Source organism: Bubalus bubalis, chromosome 6, assembly GCF_019923935.1.
Source record: "Bubalus bubalis isolate 160015118507 breed Murrah chromosome 6, NDDB_SH_1, whole genome shotgun sequence".
NCBI lineage: Eukaryota > Metazoa > Chordata > Mammalia > Artiodactyla > Bovidae > Bubalus > Bubalus bubalis.
Genome location: NC_059162.1, coordinates 119617885 through 119640449, shown reverse-complemented (window position 1 = coordinate 119640449; position 22565 = coordinate 119617885). Strand labels below are relative to the sequence as shown.

Sequence of the window (22565 nt, the reverse complement as noted above, 5' to 3'; positions counted from 1 at the left end):
GGGTCCTGTCTTCTGGGCGGCCAGCCCTCGGTCAGGAGGCACGTCCACTCGCCCTCTTGTGGGCAGGCCCCGAGCACGGCCCTGCTTGTGGGGTTAGCTCTGGGCTTGACCCTGCAGCCCACAGGCCATCCACTCACTCGTTTCCAGATTCACTGAGTCGTTCACCAACAGAGGAGCATCTAACCCTGCGCCCCTGGGGCTGGGGACACACGGGGCACCAGTGGGGAGGCAGGTGGCCAGGCCGGGAGCACAGAGGCAGGAGGCAGAGGGGACAGGGTGCGGTCCGGCTGCACCAAGGGAGTGCCCTGAGGGGAGCGGGCAGCCGGCCTGGCCTCGCAGGTGATCAGCCCTGACCCCTGTAGGGCTTCTGTCCCCCAGCCCCAACCCTGCCCTGAGCCATCACCCCTGCCCTCCTATCTGCTCCCCACCAGCCCCCCGGGGTCCTGCCTGACTGCACCAGCTGCCTCGAGCCCTCCCCCGTGTCCTGCCACCCTGCTCTGCCCCTCCTCCAGAGCAGCCCTGGTCTCTGCAGCACCCACACTCCATAAATGGGCCCGCGGGCTGGGGGCATAGGGCCCAGGGGCCTACCCCACTCCCCGGAGTCTTGGTTGCTGTTGCCTGCCCCACCCCCAGACGTGGACTCCTGAGGAGGACTTGGGGCCCCAGGTGGCCAGCTGGCTGCCCGCAGTGGCCTCCATGCCCTGTGGGCCTCTGTCCGCTGGCCCAGGCGGGCAGCTGCCTGCTGGGGTCTCCCGGCCCCTTGGATGCCCCCTCCCGCCCTGCTCGGAATTCTCTTCCGGGTCTTTTCCGGGCAGTCTCTGCCTCAGGTCCAACGCGGCCTCCCCAGCTGTGCTTGTCCTCTGGGAGGGGACTCTCCAGAGAGTCAGCCAAGGCCTCTGAGCCTCCAGCAGCCGTGCCTCAGCATGCCAGGGGGGCTGGCGGCACAGACCCGGGCTCTGTCCCCCCTCTTGCTGGTGTCAGGCCCTCCCCTCTGCGGCTTCTGCAAGGGCGCGGGGCCTGCCCACCCTCCCCTCCCTGGTCCACCCCGCGCTCCCCACCCCATTCCGCTCCATCGCCTTTTCGTCCCATGGAGACACTGTCCCCCCGGCAGGGAGCCTGGGTCATCCGGGGGAAACTGAGGTTCAGGTGGCTGGGGTGGGGTGGAGCGGAGACCCCTCGGGAGCAGGCAGGGAGCGGGTGCCTCTGGGGTCCGCTGCGCCTGCTGGGCCATGTGGGTGGCCAGGCCAGGCGTCCGGCTCTGGCCTGGAGGGGCTCACCTCGGCCTGTTCCTGCTGGCCCTGGGCCTCCTGCCGTACCAGCTGCAGCTCCCCCCGCAGCCGGCTCAGCTCCACGTCTCGTAGAAGCAGGGCCTGAGTGACAGGGGTGGGGCGCTCCTGAGCAGGCTGGGGGCTCTGACGGGTGGGGGGTGCTGGGAGTCACGGCCCCGACACCAGGACAGTGGGCTCTAGGAGCAGGGATCCCCTCGGAGGCGGCTGAGTCCTGGGTGGGGTGGGTCCCACCTGCGTCCCCCTCGTCTCCACCCAGGATGCCCCCCCTCCACTGGCACCTGCCCAGTACCTGCTTTTCCCCAGCGTAGGTCAGGGGGCTTCATGGACCACCTCCTCCCTGGAGCCCCCCACCCACCCCAGGCACAGAGCAAGAACCACGGACAGGTCTTAACCTCCCCAGACGCTCTGCGTCGCTGAGAAAGAGGGGTGGGCAAGGGCCCTCGGGGGTGCCACATTGCACCCATTGGCCCCAAGGTGGAAGGGCCCTGCTCTGTCGCCAGGCTGGGGGGGACTCGGAGTGACTCGCAGTCAGTCACAGACATGCCTCCCCCCACGCCAGACCCATCGGGCCCTGAGAGTGCTCTCACAGTGCGACAGCCCACATGTGCGTGTTTACTTGTCTGTTCCAGTCACGCAATGGTGCGTGCTTCAGGACGGCACGGGAGGGCAGCCTGGAGGCGTGTGTGTATGAGCCTGGGTGGGATGCCCTGCTTCCGGGGTCTCCAATGATTATTTCTAGCATTACTGATATCAGTCGCAGAACTCCCACCAAAGGGAGGCCAGCAGAAGGAAGGGGGGGTCCCTGTGCCCCCCGGGGTGTCATCAGCCATGGAAAAGGTCCATCTAGGGGGAGGGGGTCTGGGGAGAAAGGACACACGTGTGTGTATGACTGAGTCCCTGTGCTACTCACTGGGAACTGCAGCACTGTTAATCGGCTGCACCCCAATACAGAGTGCTTTGGTGTTAAAAAAAAGACCACATGTGAGCTCAGAGTGGAAGGACCCATCTGGTTGGCGATCCCAAGAAGAGAGAGGCCTGGGTGCTGCCTGTGCCACAGAGGTGGGCACAGAGGTGTTGGTGCCCACCTGCCGGTCTGCACACAGCCGGGGGAGCGTGGAAACCCCCGAGCGTCCCCAGTGAGGGGCTTCCGTTTTGGACCTGCCCTGAGACTGCACCTGAGCTTGTGATCAGGGAGCCGCAGAGAGGCCCCCACTCAGCCTAGGGAGGAGGCTGATTACACCCAGGCAAGCCAACCCCAACAGAACCCTGAACTTGCGGGTTTAAACATCCTGATTTGCCAGCAGGTGACCTGCCCTGAATGTGAAGAGACGACCCTTCCCTGGGTTTCTCCACCAGGCTTGTCCCGACCTGCGTCCTTTACAGCAAAACTGTAGCTGCGAGAGCCGTGCTTCCTGGAGCTCCGCGGGCCACTCGCGGGCAGCAGAAGCTGAGGGGCTTGCCCAGAATCTCACGCCGTCCCTGGACGTTGGTAGCGTGCCTCCAGGTCCTCCTTTGCCCCCCACCCTTGAAATGCCGCCACCCTGCAAACGCTTGCTTCCTCCCTCCCAGGATGCAGAGAGTGGAAGAGCAGAGGACACGGGCTTTGGTGCCCAGCAGGTGCACGGAGCCACTCCGGGCAGGTTATTCACCGTCTGCGAATCTGTTTCCCACCAGTCAAGGGGGCCCCGAAACAGGGAGCCCCTCCCAGTGTTGTGAGGATGAAACCAGCGAAGCAGAAGTCTGACAACGAACCTTGGTTATTCCTGCACTGTGACTCTTCCATCGCAATTTGTAGTTTGCACTAACATCTGAGAGTCCCATACGATAACCCACATGGAGGTATTCACTTGTCTATTCTGCCCACTCAGCAGTGCGTGCTTTGGGATGGCATGGAACACTGAAAGAGCCTGGTCTCGGCGGGTAGCTGTCACATGCCCAGTGTCTGCTTAGAGGCTGGTTGGCTGATGGATGAACACACTGATGGATGACTGGCTGGCTGATCAGACAGACTGAAGGATAACCAGATGCACGGATGGACAGTGGACGTGGGTGGGCAGCTGAGTGTGTGGACAGAGGAAAGGGCCTGTAAGTGGCTGATGGATGAGTGGTTGAGTGAGTGAGTGCATGGGTGGCTGAATGAGCAGACGGATAGTCCTGACGGTCATGTGTGTGCATAGCTGGATGGGTATTTAAGCAAATTGATGGATAGATGTATGGTCAAGTGTGTGGATGGACAATTGGGTATGTTAATAGATGGCCAGATTTGTGGGTGGACGGCTGGGTGTGTGAATAAAGGATGAACATTCAAGTGGATAGAAGGATGACGGACAACTGAATGGAAACACAGTGTGTGCATAAGTGTGTAAATGTTATTGTTGTTCAGTCACTAAGCTGTGTCCAACTCCTTGCAGCCCCATGAACTGTAGCCCGCCAGGCTTCCCTGTCATTCACTATCTCATGGAGTTTGCTCAACTCATGTCCATCGAGTCAGTAATGCCGTCTAACCAGCTCATCCTCTGTCGTCCCCTTCTCCTCCTGCCTTCAACCTTTTCCAGCATCAGGGTCTTTTCCAATGAGTTGGCTCTTTGCATCAGGTGGCCAAAGTACTGGAGCTTCACCTTCAGCATCAGTCCTTCCAATGAATATTCAGGGTTGATTGGACTGGTTGGATCTCCTTGCAGTCCAAGGGATTCTCAAGAGTCTTATCCAGAACCACAGTTCAAAAGCATCAGTTCTTTTGAACTGATCTCAGCCTTCCTTATGGCCCAACTCTCACATCCGAGCTTGACTACTGGAAAAAACCATAGCTTTGACTAGATGGACTTTTGTCGCCAAAGTGATGTCTCTGCTTTTTAATATGTGTCTAGGTTTGTCATAACTTTTCTTCCAAGGAGTAGGCGTCTTTGAATTTCATGGCTGCAGTCACCATCTGCAGTGATTTTGGAGCCCAAGAAAATAAAGTCTGACACTGTTTTCAGTTTTTCTCCATCTATTTGCCATGAAGTGATGGGACCAGATGCTATGATCTTCATTTTTTGAATACTGAGTTTTAAGCCAGCTTCTTCATGCTCCTCTTTCACCTGTATCAAGAGGCTCTTTAGTTTCTCTTCACTTTCTGCCATAAGGGTGGTATCATCTGTGTATCTGAGGCTATTGATATTTCTCTCGGCAATCTTGGTTCCAACCTGTGCTTCCTCCAGCCCAGCGTTTCTCATGATGTACTCTGCATAGAAGTTAAATAAGCAGGGTGACAATATACAGCCTTGACGTACTTTTTTTCCTATTTGGAACCAGTCTGTTTTTTAATGTCCAGTTTGAACTCTTGCTTCTTGACTTGCATACAGATCTCTCAGGAGGCAGGTCAGGTGGGCTGGTATTACCATCTTTTGAAGAATTTTCCACAGTGGTTGTGATCCACAGTTAAAGGCTTTAGCATAGTCCATGGAGCAGAAGTAGATGTTTTTCTGGAGTTACCTTGCTTTTTTCTAAGATCCAGCGAATGTTGGAAGTTTGATCTCTGGTTCCTCTGCCTTTTCTAAATCCAGCTTGTACACCTGCAAGCTCTTGGTTCACGTACTATTAGAGCCTGGCTTGAGGGATTTTGAGCATTACCTTGTGAGAATGTGAAATGAGTGCAATTGTGAGGTACTTTGAACATTCTTTGGCAGTGTCCTTCTTTGGGATTGGAATGAAAACTGACCCTTTATAATATGTATATATATATGTGTGTGTATATACAGATGTATGTGTGTATATTTGTAAGTGGGTAGGTGGACTAATGGGCAGATGGGTGAATGTCTGGATAGACAGGTGGGTGGATACATAGATGGATGGCTGGACAGGCAGATGGATGGACAGATGGGTGGGGGGTGGAGAGACAGATGGAGGGACTGCGTGGAGGGTGAATGTGCACCAGGCGTGCGGTGGGAGATCAAAGCTGCGGCTACAGAGACTCACGGTGACCCCTGAGGCCGCTGACGGCCGGAGCCGGCGCGGTGGATGGGCCCCGCCTCACGGCCCCCGTCACCTGCTGCTTCTCGTGCTGCAGCTGAAGGAGACTCTCGTCTCGCTCGCGCCTTAGGCTCTGAATTTCCTCCTTCAGCGCCGCCCTCCTGGTTGCGTTCTTTGCCACCAGCTCCTTCTCCTGTTTCAGCCGGCGCACTGCTGCTTCCTTTTCCTCCATCAGAGACAGACTCAGGGTCTCCTGGGCCGAAGGAGAGGGACAGGTGTGAAGACGCACGGGTCAGAGCTCGTGAGAGCAGCAGGCCTCTGCGCTCCTGAGTGAGAGCAGGTTCGTGGGCGCCGGGGCGGGACAGCTGCCCGGGGACCGTCCCAGCCAGCCGGCCGCAGGCCCTGTCTCCCGCAGTGACAGGAGCTGTGGAGGGCTCTGGGCCTCAGCATCCGCCACGCCGTGGCCCAGTCACAGCTCAGAAGCCGTTCTTGAGCTCAGGGAGTGCCAGGCACCCTGACAGCAGTGTGTGAGGATGTGCCACACAGGGTCTGCCCGCCTGGGACCAGCGGACAGCTCGGAGGGCACGGAGCTCCCTGCAAATACAGGCCTCAGACCGTGGCAGGTCAGCCTATGCCCGGGGGCGCCTCTTCTGTGAGGGACACAGCATCCACGCATGCTGTGAGTGGTCCTCCGGCCCGCCTGCCACCCACTGGTCTCCTGGCCCGCCGCCCCTACGGACACAGCAGACCCCTGGGCAGTGACCGGGCAGACCTTCTCCCTCTGGAGCCGGGCGAGGTCCTCGCGGTGGGCCAGCGCCCAGCTCTCCAGGGCCAGCTGCGCATCCCGCTCCTGCTGCGCTGCCTGCCGCCGGAGCCTCATCTCCTGGGCTTCCTGGATGCTCTGCAGCTGCTCCAGTTCCACTGCCGAGTGACAGGCATGTCCAGACCCGTGGGCAGGCCCAACCCCCAACACCCTGCCGCCTGTGGGCCCCTGGATCTGGGGAGGCTGCAAGCTGGTGGGACAGAGCTCCCCGACCACTCAGCAGGCGCATGTCTTGATGGCAGCCTCCACGGCTGGGTGGGCTGAGCAGAGGCAGGGGCCTGGGGTTGGGCAGGGGCTGCCACGTGGACCTCGTGACAGCCCATCGCGAGCCTTGGGCCGGCAGCAGGCCTGGCAGGTGCCTGCCAGTCGCAGACAGGAGTGGCAGGAGCTCTTGGGTGACCTCAGACGTGAGCTCCCTGCTGTGTTCGGGCCCCATTGGGGCACAGTGACTGGGAGCCGCCCACCAGGGGACAAGCTCAGGGAAGGGGGCAGAGGGGGCCCGTCAGAGCAGCACCTTGCAGGGCCTGCCGGGTCAGCCGCGCACCCCGGGCCTCTCCCTCCAGCTGCTCCTGCCGCGTCTGCAGCTGCAACGCCAGCTGCTGGGCCTCAAAGAGGCTGCTCTCCAGGGCGTCCCTCTCGGCCCTGCAGAGAGGCATCACAGCACAGGCGAGTCACCCACACCGGCAGAGGACCCTGCTGGACGAGGGGCAGCGCAGAGCCTATTTGCTAGGAGGGTGTCCTCCAAGGCTGGGCTGTCCATCTGAAGGCAAGCAGAGGATGGCTCATTCATTTTAAATCTCTAAGAACAGATTGGCGCCCACACAGAAAATACGTGGATTAAAAAGCTAAATACAAAACCAAAACAGGTAACAGCTAAGCAACTCTGAACTGTAAAAACCATAGAAAAAAGTACAGAAGGATATTTTATAGTCTTAAGCAAGACACAAAAGTCAGAAGACAAAAATAAGGAGGCCAACAGTTCTGAGTACATTTAAAGACAGGGAGGCAGAGTTTTGTGCAGAAAAGATTCCACAGATCAAGTCAAAAGATGGGGGACAGACTCGGAGACAATATTTGCACTAAATATACTATAGTTAATATCCATCGTATACAAAGAGCTCCTACCGATCAATGACAGAAAGTGGCTTATCCTATCCTACAGAAAAATGAGAATAATGCCTGTTATTCACAAAGAAAACAAGAATGGTGAATAAACACATGAAACTCACTAGTCCTCAAGGGGGTTCAGATTTCACCTGTGCTGTTTCATCCATCATGCATCACATTAGCAAAGCTGAAAATAGTGATCACATCTCTTGTTGGCAGGGGTGCAAGGGCCACTTTGGCAGACGGGGACTAAAGCATAAACTGTGTATATCTTTCTTTGGACCAGCAATTCCAGTTCTAGGGTCAGCGCTTTAGAAATACACGTGAACCGATGACGCAGCCCAGGACACTGCCTGTAGCCTCAGACAGGGCCTGAATCAGGCTCAGCGTCAACGCGAGAACATTTCAGAAACCCAGTGCATCTTGTCTGCTGCTAATGATGGTGAGGAAACTCTCTGCCCGCCCTGAGAAGCAGCCTCCAGTGCAGAACACGTGCAGCACCATCCCTGGGGTGAAGCTGCCTCTGAGTCTGGGCACAGACACGGCCAGTCAGAAAATGCCTGGGATGAACGCGCGACTCAGCAGCTCCCGCTTCTGGGGAGGGTGATGGCAGGACTCGCCTCTCCGGCAGCGAGTCCATCAGTCACCAGCCAGAGAGTGAGCTCGCGTTCATATTGATGGTTATGTGCTGTGTCTTGCCCTGATGCACGGTGAAAAAAGTCCACTGACCAGGCAACAAGGGTACTCCACAAACACTCAGCACAGACGCCGCGTGAAGACACAGCCCACGCCCAGCCCCAGACAGGCCGGCGGGCCAGGGAGCGCTGCGGGCGCAGAGGGCCTTGCCTAGCCTGCCCATCCGGCCCCCGAAGCCTCCCTCGGGCCCTGCACATGGCTGCTCTAGCGTCGGGGTGGGGCGTGTCAGCACCTCCCAGGGCGCCCTGGTGTCTGCAGAGCCCAGGAGCCTCGCTCCTCTGATACCCACCCCCCAGGTCCCCACCATCTAAGCTCCCACGCGTTCTCCACTCCCCACTTCCGTGTGCCTGTGTACTCTGCCTGGAGGGCTCTTCCCAGTTTTCTGTCTGCCTCACACCCACTTTCTCCCAGGCGCCCGCCTGGTCCCCTCTGGGGTCGTGGCCTGTGTGGGTCAGACACTGAATGGTAACCCAGAGGCAGAGACTCTGAGAACGAGTCCAGTCTCTCCCTCATCCCACCTCCTGGAAGGCAGCTGGCACCACCAGCAAGGGCGTGGGGGTGCGGGTGAGGACCCGGTCCATCTCGCTGAAGCCTGAGAACTAAGAGGGGTCCCTGGCGCTGCAGCCTTGCCAGGGCCTGGGACTGGGGGCCAGACGACCTCAAAACCCAGGGTCCTCACTCATTAGGAGAAGCAAGTCACGTCGAGCACCTTGTCAGCAGAGGCTCAGACTGGTCACTGGGAAACGCTGTATAGTGGGCATGTGACTCTGTCTGGGGTCTGCAGGACCACCGTGTACAGAGACCCTGGGCCCAGTGGTCACGGGTGAGTCACGGGAGGATCCTCTGACCAGGGCCTGTGAGCTGGGCAGCAAATGATGGCGGGAGGAAAGAGGCCCCCGACCCCTGCCCTGAGTGCCAGTGGGGCCTGGGAGGGGGCCGGGGGCAGAGCCTGGGGCCCCCTGCTGCTGCCCACCCACAGAGACCTCGTCAGGCTTCCTGCTGCAGTCTGTGCCCACAGTTGCATTGGGAGGGAGTCTTCCCTCTTCCTTCCCTCTTTCTTCCATGACGAAGTTCAAGGACCGCGGGCTCTAAGTTTCCTCACAGCCTCTAGTTCTGGAATTCTGGGAGGAACTCTTCCTACAAAAATACTTGGATGTTCCTTAGGCGGGCGCAAGGTGCAGAAAGCCATGACCTGTGGATGTCGTCAGAGGTCACAGGCCAGCTCAGTTCACCAGGCAACAGTCTGCAGGGCACCCCTTCTTGCCTACGAGTGTCTGTCTCAGCTCTCCTGGCAGTGGCCCCGACGGTCTCAGGGTTTACCAACCCCCCCAGCCTCATGGCTCCCTGAAGCTGCTGCCACCCAGGCTCCAGGAATAAGCGCAGGGCCACAGGCTGCCCGTCTGAGCCCTGTGGCTCCCAGGATCCACTCAAGGACATCAATGGCTCTGTGTCTGCTGGCCATCTTGCCCGCTTTCACCTTGAGCCTGCCCAAGAATGACAGGGGAGAGGCGGGCAGTTGAGGGTACCGTGGGAGTGTATGGATCCAGCCTTGCCTGAAGCCGTGCATACCCAGTACTGCTCAGGTCCATGAGCAAGACTTTCCCCATCTTTCTGCTGGTCTGAGATGGGTTTCTGCTGCCTGCCACCTGGCCAGCGCAGCCCCGTCTCTCAGGAAGGCTGTCCTAGGCACATGTACCTCTTCCAGGGGCTCCTTGAGTCCTCAGGCACTGTGTTTGCCCCTCACTTAGAGCCTCTCTCCCATGTACACACACTTGCTCTGCCCCCGCAGTCACTGAGTGACCGCCCATCCTCACTACATGGGCTCCTGGAGGTCAAGGCCACATGAACACTTGCCGGTAGGTCCCCAGGTACCTGAGATCGGCTGCCTCCTCGGCCATGAGCTGACCTTGCTTCTCCAGGGCCTCCTGCTTGGCCAGCAGCTGGACTCGCTCTTCAGACAAAGCCTCCTTCTCCTGCAGGGCCCTCTGGAGGGCGGCCATCTGGGCCTCCTGGTCCTGCAGGCTTTGGGCCAGCTGCTTCTCCAGGGCCTGTTTCTTGCATGTGACCTAGAGGAGGAGGAGGGGAAAGTCCAGCAGAGAGAGTGGGAGGGTTACGAGGGGCCTCTCGAGGGAGAAGGACTTTGGAAAAAGTGGTTTCCTTCAGAATAGCAACAGAGGAAAGAGTGGAGGAGGAGCATGGCCAGGAGACGTAGAGGACCCCCCGTGCACGTGTGTCTTCACAGCAGAGGGGCCTCCAGCCCTGAAACCACGATGGAGAAATTACTGGGTTGAGCATCGCCTGGTGGGACCCAGCTGTCAATCTAAACAGCAACCTTTGCTGGGCCACAAGTTTCCGGGGCTGGGAGACATTGCACAGAAATGTGAAGAAGGTCACAGAAGACCAGGTTGTTGCAGACTAACACCTCCAGCAGGAGCATCACAAAAGTCTGGACAAAATCTGTCACAGGAGTCCGAATAGGGCCTCAGAGAGCTGCCCAGGAGCTGAGACTGAAGGAGCCAAAATCTCAGAGGAAAGGGAGGCAGAGGAGGAGGCCACCACTCAGCATCTCTTCTCTCCTTAGAGCATGTGCGGATTTAAGTCTGGGCTGAAGAGCTGAGAAGCCAGGGAGAGCTTCTAGCAGTCCTGTGTCTTTAGGAGTATAAGAACTCGGGCTTACAGACCTCAGAGCAGAGGGTCCTGATAAGCATCCAAGTTTCCAGCTGTAATCACAGGAGGGCTTCGTCCTCGTAGTGCTGGTGAAGCAGAATAGACACTCCCCCAAACCCGGCTCCCCTGGAGGCTCAGATGGTAAAGCATCTGCCTGCAATGCAGGACCCAGGCTCCATCCCTAGGCTGGGAAAGTCCCCTGGAGAAGGGAATGACTACCCACTCCAGGATCCTTGCCTGGAGAATTCCATGGACAGAGGAGCCTGGTGGGCTACAATCCACCGGGTTGCAAAGAGTCAGACAAGACCGAGCCACTGACGCTTTTCCTCTTCTAACTTTCCAGAACATGAAGATCAGGTTTGAATCATCTCAGGCATGGATTACAGTGATCTGCCTCCACTGCCTGCCAGAACCAAAAGGCAGTCTTCCCTAGAAGAACAGCATCATCGAGATCCTGAAATTATCCCTACAGTTTTTTATATTTAATACATGGCTTTTGTTCAACACAACCAGGTGTGTCAGGGGTATAATCACTCGGCAAAAAGCTGCATGTAAGATAAAACAGACACACGCGCCTCCCTGCCCATCTGGCTCCCAGATACTGAAGTTATCAAACACGGACTTGAACACAGCTGTGATTAGCACGTTCAAGAAGATGGGCGGCAAAGTGTGGGCCTTCACCACAGAACCGGATGCTTAACAATGAGAACCACAACATGATCCTCTTAACAGAGTCAGGGAACACATTTAATGGGATTCAAAACCCATCCATCGTTAGAAAAAAATCTCAGCATGCCAGGAATGAAAGAGCACTTCCTCAATCTGATAAGAGGCATCTATGAAAGACCTGTGGACTGCATCATACTTAACGGTGACATGCTTTCTCCAGTCGGGTTTGGCATTAACAGAAAGCTGGCCACGCCCACCACTTTTTTTCAACTTTTTTCTGTAGGTCTTTAGCCAGTGAATTAAGGGATGAGACGAAAGTCACTGAGACCAGAAAGGAAGTAAAACCGCTGTTATTGACAGATAGCGTGACGATGTGCATGTAAAATCCCGGTGCTTATCAGTCTGTCTGTCAGGGTTGCCTGATCCAAAAGTTAATATATGAGATCATATTTCTATATACTAGTAATGGACATAGAAAAATGAAATGGTAACAGCAAGGCATAATATCAAATCCAGGAATTAGTTTAATCAAAGATGTGTAAGACCTCTACACTGAAAACTACAAAACACAGCTGAGAGGAATTAAGTAAGGAAAAAACGGAGAGATGTACCATGTTCATGGATAGACAGCTGGGTACAGTTAAGATGTCCACTCTTCTCAAACTGAGCTGTAAATTCAACAAAATCCCAGGCAAAGTTCTACCAGGTTTTTCTGGGTGTAGAAATTGACAAATCTGATTCTGAAATGTAAATAACCAAACAATCTTGAAAAGAAGGATTAGATGGGAATGCTCAACATCACTTCATTACAAGATATTAGAAAGCTACAGTAATGCAGGTTACTGTAGCAGGTTTGGTGAAAGGATGAACGAATCGATCAGTCTGCACAGATCAACAATATGATCAGGGCACATACACGCACACATATGATCAGTTTATTTTTAACAAGTTGCCAAGATCATCCAAGAAGAAAGGAAAGTCTTTTAAAAATTGGTGCTGAAACAACGGGATATTAATGTAAACAGTAAAGGACCTCAGTTCCTGTTTCACACCACACACCCACAGTTTTCACACCTTCATGTACATCAGAATCACGAGGACGGATGATTAAAATCCAGAGTTTTGGCCCCATCCACAGAGTTTCAGATTCAGTAGGTTTTGGGAGGGCAGCTGAGAATCTGCATGTTAAGCAAGTTCTCAAGTGATGACTGATGCTGCTGGTCTGAGGAGCATGCTGTGAGAGGCTCTGCTGTACAGAAAAACCAGCTTTAAGTGGATCACAGACCTAAGAACTGGAGGGAAACACATCGGATACTGTCTTGTCCTTGGGCTGGGCAAACATTTCTCAGACAACACCTAGAAAATACTAACCATAAATTTTTAAAAAATCTGCTAAACTGAATATTGCCAATGTTAAACTTTCCTGTCCATCAAAAATGTTGGCAACAAAATGTATACACAAATCACACAAACGTGAGAACATCTGTCTGACAAAGTGTTTGTACCCAAGATACGTGAACTAGAAACCCGTAACCAAAATGGGAGAGCCCAATAAAAGTAGACAATAGACCTGAACAGACACTTGACAAGATAAGGGATACAAATGTTTAATAAGCACATGAAAATGTGCTCAATGCCTTTTATCATCAGAAAATGGCCAACAAAACCACAAAGGCAAGTAACCCCACACACTGAGAGTGGCAAGTGGGTGATGCCAAACGCTGACCAGGCTGAGCAGCAGCCGGAAGCCGCCCACACTGCTGGCAAGTGGGATGATACAACCACTTGGGAAAACTGCTTGGCAGATTCTTTAATGTTCGAGAACATCTACCCCGTGACCCCACAGTTCACTCTCAGGTATTTACTCAAGAGAAATGACAATATCCGTATAGATTTGTACACGCATGATTCTGGCAGTCTTGTCCACCTCCAAATCGGAAACCTAAAAATCCAGCAGTGGGTAAATGGGTAAAAGATGTAATTTATCCACACGACGGACTATCACTGAGCTGTCAAGAGCAGGAGCTTTTGCCACCTAACAACAGAGATGACTCAAAGACGTCGTGTTGAGGGTGAGAAGCTGGGCTGCAAAGTGTCTGCACCCCACGACTCCATATGCAGTATCTGAAGCTGGTGAAGCCAGTCCACAGTGGCGAGGTCAGGGCAGAGGACGCCTGGGCGGCCATGCCACCGGGGCGCTTGCTGGGCTGCTGCAGACACTCTGCATCCTGACCACGGTGCTGGCCACACCAGGGCTCACCGCTGAGCTGGGCACTGGCTTTACTGAAGGTAGTGATGTGTCAACCAAAACAGGGAAAGGACAGGACAGAGTCTGAGAAACAGGAAGAGGCTAGCCTGAGTCCCGAAGGTGACCGGCCATGAAGTCTGAATGCCACAGGGGCCCAGGACTCTGCAGGGACGGGTTTCCACGTGCACCGCCAAGGCTGGAGTCAGAAGAGAGCAAACGGGCCGCAGTGCCTTATGCTACGGAGTCTGACCACCCCCACGGAAGATCCACGTCGGCAGATTTGGGAATGGATGCACGGATGCGGCTGTTAGCATGTGACTGGGCAGCTCTGTTGTGTGGACGTGGCCCAGGAAGGAGACAGACAAGACAATGGAGGGGCAGGGGAGCCTTTCCCTAGAGTGTGTGAGTATCGCTGGGCCCGAGGCCTCCGACCCTCTGAGCAGGGGGGACCCAGCCCCTGGGTGCTGGGCCCAGGCCTGACGTAGACGTCCTTTCTGTGTGCCGCATCCCCATCTCCTGCCTCCCACACCGGGAAGCCGGCTTCGAATCAGCCAAGTTGGGCAGCCTGAGGTTAGAAAGCACCGGCGCCGACGTCCGAGGGCCAGCGTGGCCTCTAAATCCGTGTGTGCCCGTCCACCCCAGAGGCAGGGGCGGCCCTGCCGGATGGGGCTGGGGACTGGGAACCCCATGACCCCCTCACCTGGCCCACCTGCTCCTGCAACTGGGCCCGTTCTCGCCGGAGTTGGGCCGCCTGACCCTCCAGCCGCTCCAGCCGCTCCTCCAGCCGCCCGCAGGCCCGCTGCAGGCCCCTCCTCTCGGCCCGCAGGAGCTCCACCTGCCGCTCGGCCTGCGCCAGCTGCTCCCGGGTGCCCGCCTGCCCCTGCGCCAGCGTCTGCTGCTGCGTCCGCAGCTCATCCCGCTCCTGCTCCAGCTGCCGGGTGGGGGGGATGGGGGGTGGTCCGTGTGCAGACCCAAGCCCCACGTGCCCTTGCCCCCAAGTCCAGGAGTGGAGACGGTGGGGAGGAGGATGGACGAAAGGGGAGCCCTGAGCTCGGGGGGCCGGGACTGGGCTGGGGCTCACGGCTGCTCTGGGGAAGCGGGACCTGGGAGAGGTCGTCCCCCTGGGCTCTCGTCTCACCTGCAGGACGAGGTGGTTCAGGGAGCCTTTGTCCTGAGCCAGCGCCTCCATCACAGCAGCCATCTTGGCCAGGGAATCCCTCTGCTCCACTCCCTCTGCCTTGAGCCGGCTCACGAGCAGTTCCAGGTCAGCTTTGCTGGACTCGGCCTAGGGCGGGGAGGGCAGAGGTCACCCAGCAGGGAAGCTAGGATGGGTTCTAGATCTGGGGGAGCTGCGGTGGGGTGGGGAGCGAGCTGTGCATCATGGAGGCATGCAAGCTGGAGCTCCGGGGGGGCCTGGAAGCGGTCCCGCAGTGGCGAGGCCCCGGGGGTGGATGGCAGCCCCTGGGTCCAAGGCTGCAGCCAGGGGAGGCAAGCGGGCAGCCCAGGGAGGGTCCCCCAAGAGCAGCTGTGGCCAGCACTCAGGGTGATGGGCCAGGGCACACTGGTCGGGGACCAAGGAGGCCACCCTGAGGCTGGGGCCAGGGAGGACAGGGTGAGGCGGGGTGGTGGGGGGACACCACTGAGGCTGGGGCTGGGGGATAGCCTGTGAGCCCAGGCCAATGAGGAGAGGGGCGGGGCAGGGCGGCTGGGGGCGCACCCGGGCCAGGGCGCCATGCAGACCCTCCCTCTCGCTCTCCAGGATGTCCCTCTGCAGCCGCGCTGAGTCCAGCGCCTCCTGGGCTGACACCAGCTCCGTCTTGAGCCCCGAGACCGTGCCCTCCAGCTGCTCCAGGCGCCCTTGACTGAGACCCAGAAACAGAGGGCAGAGGGCATAAGGCCACCTCAGGATGAGAGCCGGGCCACCTCGTGGGGCCCGCAGTCAGGGTGACCGCCTGAGGCTGCCCCCAAGGCCCAGGGCCCTGGAGAAGCACGGGTCCCCTGCAGGCCTGGAGTAGCTGCCCGGACCTGGGTGACAGCCTGGGCCAGGAGAGGGCACCCATGCTGGGGCCCACCCCAGCGGGGCCCAGGGATTGGGGTGGGTTTGCCCGAGGTGGGGGGTCTGGCACTGGCTGGACTTGGGGTGGGGTGTGAAGGCGGTAGGCGGTGGTCAGTGTGAGAGGGTCTGCGGTCTCACTAGCACCCCCTGATGAGGCTGGTCCCGGGGGTGGGGGGACGCGGGGCCCAGGGGCCGAGACGCCTGCTGGAGGCCCACCTGCTCTCTAGCGCCCTCCGGCCGCGCTCGCCCTGCCGCTCCAGCGCTTCCTTCTGCTCTGTGCACTGCCGGAGGCTCCTCTGCAGCTCTGCGTTCCTGGCCTCCAGGCTCTGCTTCTCAGCGTGGGACGTGGCTGCCTCCCCCCTTAGCTCCTCAACCGTCTCCTCGAGAGCCGCCTTCTCTCTGGAAGGAGGCGAGGCTGAGGCTGGGGGTCCTGGGCACATTCGCACCTCTGCCCAGCGCCTGGGGGGCGAACAGGGCAAGGGGGCCGTGGAGGCCGCTTGGGCCGGGCTCAGGGACACCTGCAGACCACCCCCAGCTGGTCTGTCCAGGCAGGTGGCTCCCGGGTGTGGGCCTTGCGGGAGCCTGTAAACCCGGAGGGCCAACCCTGGGGCGTCCCTAAGCTCGGGCCGCTGCCCCCATGCACTAAGCCCAGCCAGGCTGGCGAGACCCTGTGCGAAGGAGGGAACCCCGGCCTGCCAGGGGCCCCCACATCTCCAGGTGCTGCTCACCCGCCCTGACAGCCGACCCTGGAGACCCGCACCCTCATCAGAGCTGAGCTCACCGCTGACCCCCACCCAACCCCAAGGTCCCCTCTGCAGGTCACCCGCCAGCCAGGACTGGATCTCAGCTGTTGCCTACCCCGCCGGGCCCCAAAGCACCGAGTCCTGAGGCCCCAAACGCCTCCTGACTCAGCCTCTCATCCCCATGTTGAGGGACCGCTGGGTCTGTCCCGCCCAGACCTCAGGACGCTGCGGTCTAGCCACTTGTGGGAAGGCAGTGTCCCGGCGAACAGCCCCCCGTGGCCCCGCCCCAGTGACCGCTGCACTCAGCAGGCTGAGGTGGCCCTGCCTGCCCACCCCACACCCCGCCTCCGCCCATCGCCCCTACCGGAAGGCCCTCCTGAGACCTCGCGGACTCCCCCATTCCTGCCAGGCCTAACCTGCCTGCTCCTGTCTCTGCCCACGGCCTGTGCATGAGCAGGACTGGGTCTAATCTTCCCTTGGACCCCCTGTCCCAGCACTGAGTGTACTGTCGAGCCCTCCAGAGAAGGGGTAGCCCCGAGGGACCTGCAGGCCCGACCCCCGGGTGAGCGAGGGGAAGCACTGGCTGTCCATCCATCCCTTATGGCTGCCTCCTGCAGGAAGCCTTCCTGGGCTGCCAGCACGTTCCCACCCCACACTCCAGCTCAGGCGCATGGGGGTCTGGGAAGCCCAGGGCTACCGATGCCAGGGGTTCTCTTCCCACCCCTCACCACCACCCGCCCCAGGGCAGTCAGACGTGCACAGAAGCATCCAGACAGCCTCCTGGCCAGGTGCACCAGGAGACGCCAGACCCACGGGACACGCCAGGAGGGCCGGCAGGGAACTGGGGGTCCGTGGACCACCTGTGAGGGATGGCCCAGACCCCTGGAGGACTCTCAGCAATGGGAATGGGGCAGCGGGGCAGAACACAGCCTGGTCCCAGGAAGGGCGTCTGGGAGGCGAGCCGAGGGCCAGGGCTCGTGCTCAGCCTGGGCTTTGGGAAGGTGAGTCCTGGACGCATTCTGGATGGGCCCAGAGCAGGAAGAGGGGTGCTCAGTGCAGGCAGGGCTTCGGGGTGAAGAGGGGAGGGAGGCAGCCTCCATCTGGATGTTTTCACTTCTGCTCCTGGAGGGCCTCATGGAAGAGGTGGCCCTGCCTGCCTGCCTCACCTCCCCAGGAGCTTGTTCTCCCACAGGGCCTCATGGAGGAGGTGGCCCTGCCCCCCACCAGCCTCACCTCCCCATGAACTTCTAGAGGGCCTCATGGAGGTGGTGGCCCTGCCCGTCGGCCTCACCTCCCCAGTAGTTTGTTCTCCCAGAGGGCCTCGTGGAGGAGGTGGCCCTACCCCCCGCCAGCCTCACCTCCCCAGGAACTTCTCCTAGAGGGCCTCATGGAGGTTGTGGGTCTGCCCGTCGGCCTCACCTCCCCAGGGGCTTGACCTGCCTGCTCACCTCCCCTCCCCAGGAGCTTCTCCCAGAGGGCCTTGTGGAGGAGGTGACCCTGTTCACCTGCCTCACCTCCCCAGGAGCTTCTACTGGAGGGCCTTGTGGAGGAGGTGGCCCTGCCCGCCAGCCTCACCTCCCCAGGAGCTCGCTGGTCACGCGGCTCCACTGTGCCTCCCTGTTCTGTGCCTGCAGCTTGCCCCGGAGGTCCTGGCGCTCCTCCTGCAGGAGGCTTCTTGAGGCCTGCAGCTCCCGCTGGCTCTCAGACAGCTGCTCCTGGAGCCCCGTGGCCCTCGCCTCGGACGACTCCAGCTGCTGGCGCAGCTCCTGCCCGGGAGTGGGGGTGTGGTGAATCCCTGCGGCCTGGCCAGGCCTCTGAACACAGAAGCCAGCCGGGGCCCCTACTCCCAGAGAAAGGACGCAGTTCCGACCAGAGATGCACTGCAGGGCCAGCCTCCTGGGGTGTCAGCCTCCTGGGGAGTCAGCCTCCTGGGAGGTCAGCCTCCTGGGGCGTCAGCCTCCTGCGGTCCACGGGCAGGCCCATAGCGGCCCTTCTCAGCCTGGCAGGCTTTTGCCTACCTGCTCCCGCTGCCGCCACCTCTGAATGGCCGCCCGCACAGCCCACAGTGCTGAGTCCGGGGTGGCCAGGGACTCAGCCCTCAGGGAGTTCCCAGGGTGCAGGGGGCTCCTCCGTTGGCCCTGCACCCCCTCGCCTTCAGCATCACTGCTCCTTGCCAGCTCCTCACTCCCCGCATCTGCCTGGGCCACCTTCAGGGAGCAGAGAGGATGGAGCTAAGGGCTGAGGTCATACGGGTCCTGCCAGACCATCTCCCAGGCCAGCCTGAACTGCAGGGGCCCTGCAGCCCGTCGGCTGCCCATGTGGGAAGGACCCAGCTGGGCCTGCACCTGTGTGATGCTGTCCAAGAGAAGCCGCAGGGTCTCCACCTCCGCCCTCGAGTCCTCTGGGGCTGTCGGGCCTCCGCCGCCATGCTGGGACTCCTGGAGGGATGGGGGGTGGGGGAGGCTGCTCAGCGAGGCCCAGGTCCCCACACACCAGCCACCCTCTCCCAGCCGCGCACCAGTCTCTGCACGTCCATTCTCAGGGAAGAGATGGCTCTCTCCTTGCTCGTGTTTTGCTCGGTGAGCTTCTCCACCAGCAGTGTCTGCTCTGCGAGTCTGGGGACAGCGGGGTGGGGCAGGGCTGTCCAGGCGGAGATCAGAGCCCAGGGCACTGGGGGCCTGGGAGTCTGGCTCTGTCTGCCTCCTCCATAGTGCTGTTGGCCGCCTCTGATCCCCACTGCGGTCAGACGCCCCTCTCCTGCTCTAGAAACTTCAGCGGATCCCATTGTCTCGGGGGTCAGTGTAGATCCCGAGTTCAGCATCGAGCTCCCGCCATGACCCGGACTCAGCTCGCCAGCCCCGTGGTGGCTTCCCTGCCCCCCCTGCCCCTCCCTGCGACTGCAGCACCTCTGACGGTTTACTGTCTTTCCTTCCAGCTTCTTCTCTGGCCCCGGCCACCCTTGGGCCCCCTAGACCCAGAGCCCTGGGCGCCCACACACCTGGCCTGGAGCGCCGCCTTCTCCGCGGCCCAGCAGCCCTGCAGCCGCAGCATCTCCCGCACCTTGTCCCGCAGCTGCTGCTCCAGGGCGGCGGCCGCACTGCCGGCCGTCAGCCGCAGGTTGGAGCTGAGGTTCAGGCAGGCCGTGTGCAGGCGCCGGGCCATCCTGGCCACGTCCGCCCGCAGGTCAGCGAGGCCCCTGCGAGACCAGGGCGCACCCGGCTGAGCCTCAGGAGTGTCTGTGGGCTCAGCCTGGGGGCTCCACGCTGGCTGGGACAGGCGGGGTCTGGTCTCAGGACAGCGGTCTGCCCACCTCAGCAGAGGACCCACAGGTGGCATCACAGCCGGGGCAGGGCTGGGCCGGGGCTGGGCCAGGATGCACAGGACGGGCTGTCTGCCTGGAGCGGGACTTGGACCGTCTGAGCCTCAAGGGCCCACGACAGACAGGTCCTGGCAGTCACCAAGGGTGAGGTGCCTGGCCAGGACCAAGCTCCATGCAGGTCCGCCCGCTGCTGCTGATGGTGGCTCCCTAACTGGCCTGCCCGCTCATGCCACCTGGCCCCCCGCCTGACCCGCCCTGTGTACTCGGCCACCTCCTCCAGGGTGCCCTCTGTCCCCTTTGGGCCAGCAGGTGGGCACGCACTTCTCAGTGGCTGCACGCAGCTCGGCCAGGCGTCCCTGGAGCGCGGTGACCTGCCTCTGCAGGAGGGCGTCCTGGGGCTGCCCCGAGCGGGCGCGCCCGGCCTGCAGGCAAGAGGCGGAGGCCAGGCTGAGGGGTGGGGGGCCTGCGACCCCATTCACCCCCACACCACTCCTCTGGCACCGGGGGTGGGGAGCAGACCTCGTCATCAGCCTCTGTGGCCCCTTCTCCTCTCCAACAATCAGACTGCCCCCTATCTGGGACAGCGCTTGGCTCCCCTCCCAGAGGCTGTAGGGGTGAGCGCCCCCAGCTCCAGAGCCAGGACCCCCTCAGCCTGGTCCCCCTGGGGGTGAAGGCAGCACTCTGCTGGGGTGTGGGCGGTGGGGGTGTGGGGGTAGGGGGTCGGGTGTGGGCGAGAGTTGAGGCGGCAGGATGCAGCCCCGTGTGGTCAGCGAGGCCAGACTTGCAGGGAACTGCGCTGAAGCCCAGACTCAGAGTCCCGGCCTCCATGCCGCCTCCCCAGCCCCGCGCCCAGGGCCGGGTCCCGGACGCTGAGCTCAGAGGCTGGGCTCTGCAGGCTCCCACAGCCCCTCCACCTGGTGGAGCCCCAGTGCTTTTCCGTGTTGCTTCAGACAAAGCCGAAGGCTCTCTGGCTCCAGACCCGCACCCTACCCGCCCCTTCACGAGGCCTTTGCTGAGCCCCCTCCCTGACCCCCACTGAGGCCCCCCCATGAGCCCAAATGCCTCCTGCGGTGCACCGTCTCCGGGAGCGCCTCCCGCCCACTGTGGTCATCGAGAGCCCTGGTGACACGGAGGGGTGGACACCCGGCCCCGCCTGTCCGACACTGATGGAAATACAGGACACGCCGGACTCCACAGCTTCTGGAAGCGAGGCTGGCGGCCGGTGTGGTAAGGGACACGCAGGCCAGGGACGGGGAAAGTTCCTGACTCGAGAGCGACTTGCCAAACAGCAACTTGAACTTGTTTCTTTGACCACAGGGGCTCCGAGGACATAGGGGAAAGCCTGGGTCCACTCAAGGGGGAGTCTACTCACCTATAAGAGTGACCCCCCCAACTTGCATTCCAAGCAAGGTGTGCTAGAGACAGGCAGACCTGCACACACACGCATACACACACACACCTGCCTTTAGGGGCTGTAAGCAGGTATGGTGGACAGGGAACCAGTGTGCACACACACACAGAGACACACACACACACACACCTGCCTGCAGGGGCTATAAGGAGATGAACCAGCACACACATGCCCACACGCGTGCACACACACACACACACACACACCTGCCTGCAGGCGCTGTAAGGAGGTGCAGTGGGTGGTGAACCAGCACACACACGCACGCACACACACGCACACAGCCTGTAGGAGGGGCAGTGTCCCCCGCAATTCACATGTTGAAACCTAATCACCCACGTGATGGTATCTGGAGGTGGGGCTTTTCAGCTCCACCCCTATGAAGGGTGTTAGTGCCCTTAGAAAAGGGGCCCCACGAGCTCTCTCTCCCTTCTGCCGTTTGAGCGGATAGCCAGAAGGTGTCATTGGTGATTCAGACAGCGCTGCTCATCCTCACCAGCCACTGAAAGGGCTGGCACCTTGATCTTGGGCTTCCAGCCTCTAGAGCTGTGGGAAATGTTTGTTTATAAGCCCGGGGCTGGGGTACTTCTGCTCCAGCAGCCTGGAGGGACCAAGACAGGAAGGAAAAATCTTGGAGATTTGGATTTGGAAGCATGAGTTAGCCTCGGTGCAGTTTTCAGCCTAGATTCACAAAACCTGGGTGGTTTTAAAACAGTAAATTAAAGCTGAACATTTACTTCCATGTGGCCCCAAAGATGATCAGAGTCCCTAGAATCTGCCTGAAGCAAATGAAAATCTTTTTTGGAACATACCATGTTCATTCCAGGTTTCAAAGAATTTTCAGAGTTCCAAGGATACTACACGGCTCTTAACTGAAGAAATCAGAAAACCACCAAAGACACAAAGGAGCCCAGCGCCATGATCAAGAACCAGCGGAAACAATAAACTCAGACCTTGAAGGAGTTCAGATGTTGAAACATCAGAAACAGACTACAAAATAACTGCTCTCTAGCATGCACCCCACTCCAGTGTTCTTGCCTGGAGAGTCCTAGGGACAGTGGAGCCTGGTGGGCTGCCGTCTATGGGGTCGCACAGAGTCGGACACGACTGATGTGACTTAGCAGCAGCAGCAACAAACAGAGCAGGGGCTGGAAAACGTGAGACTAAGATATGCAGAGAACAGAATAAAAGCAGGAGCTTTAAAGATGAAAAATACAGTGTTAGAAGTTACACCAAATAGGCAGGTTTAACAGAGATTGGATACCAGGAGAGAAAACTGATGAGCAGCAGGGTGGGCTTGAACAAATTACCTATGACATAGACCAGGGCGATAAGTAGGGGAGGCTATGAGCGTAGGAAGGAGCCCAGGAAGCATGAGGTGCATGGGGCAGAGGGGAGGGGAGGGGTAAGGAGGGATTGGGGGGAGAAGGGAGGGAGGGGAGGAGAGGGGAGGAGGGAGGAGGGGAGGGGTGCGGGAGGGGGGACTCGGGCAACTGTGGAAGACAGAACAGCAGCTTCCCCAGACAAAGAGAGAAGGAACCCTGATGAGCAGAAGCAGAATAAACGGAAATCTGCTATTGGAGGTCACA

At 59.4% G+C, this 22565-nt stretch overlaps 1 protein-coding gene across 1 annotated transcript in view; it reads right to left on the bottom strand.

Annotated features, from left to right (window-relative positions):
- Nucleotides 1–22565, bottom strand: part of CROCC2 (ciliary rootlet coiled-coil, rootletin family member 2) — a 65714-nt gene that overhangs the window by 24492 nt on the left and 18657 nt on the right. Inside the window, 15 exon segments of the mRNA XM_045166228.1 lie at nt 1278–1370; nt 5317–5493; nt 6013–6161; nt 6578–6705; nt 9739–9932; nt 14151–14381; nt 14589–14735; nt 15168–15312; nt 15723–15905; nt 17825–18015; nt 18268–18456; nt 18595–18687; nt 18768–18864; nt 19248–19445; nt 19890–19990. Coding sequence (XP_045022163.1) covers nt 1278–1370; nt 5317–5493; nt 6013–6161; nt 6578–6705; nt 9739–9932; nt 14151–14381; nt 14589–14735; nt 15168–15312; nt 15723–15905; nt 17825–18015; nt 18268–18456; nt 18595–18687; nt 18768–18864; nt 19248–19445; nt 19890–19990 — 2316 coding nt within the window.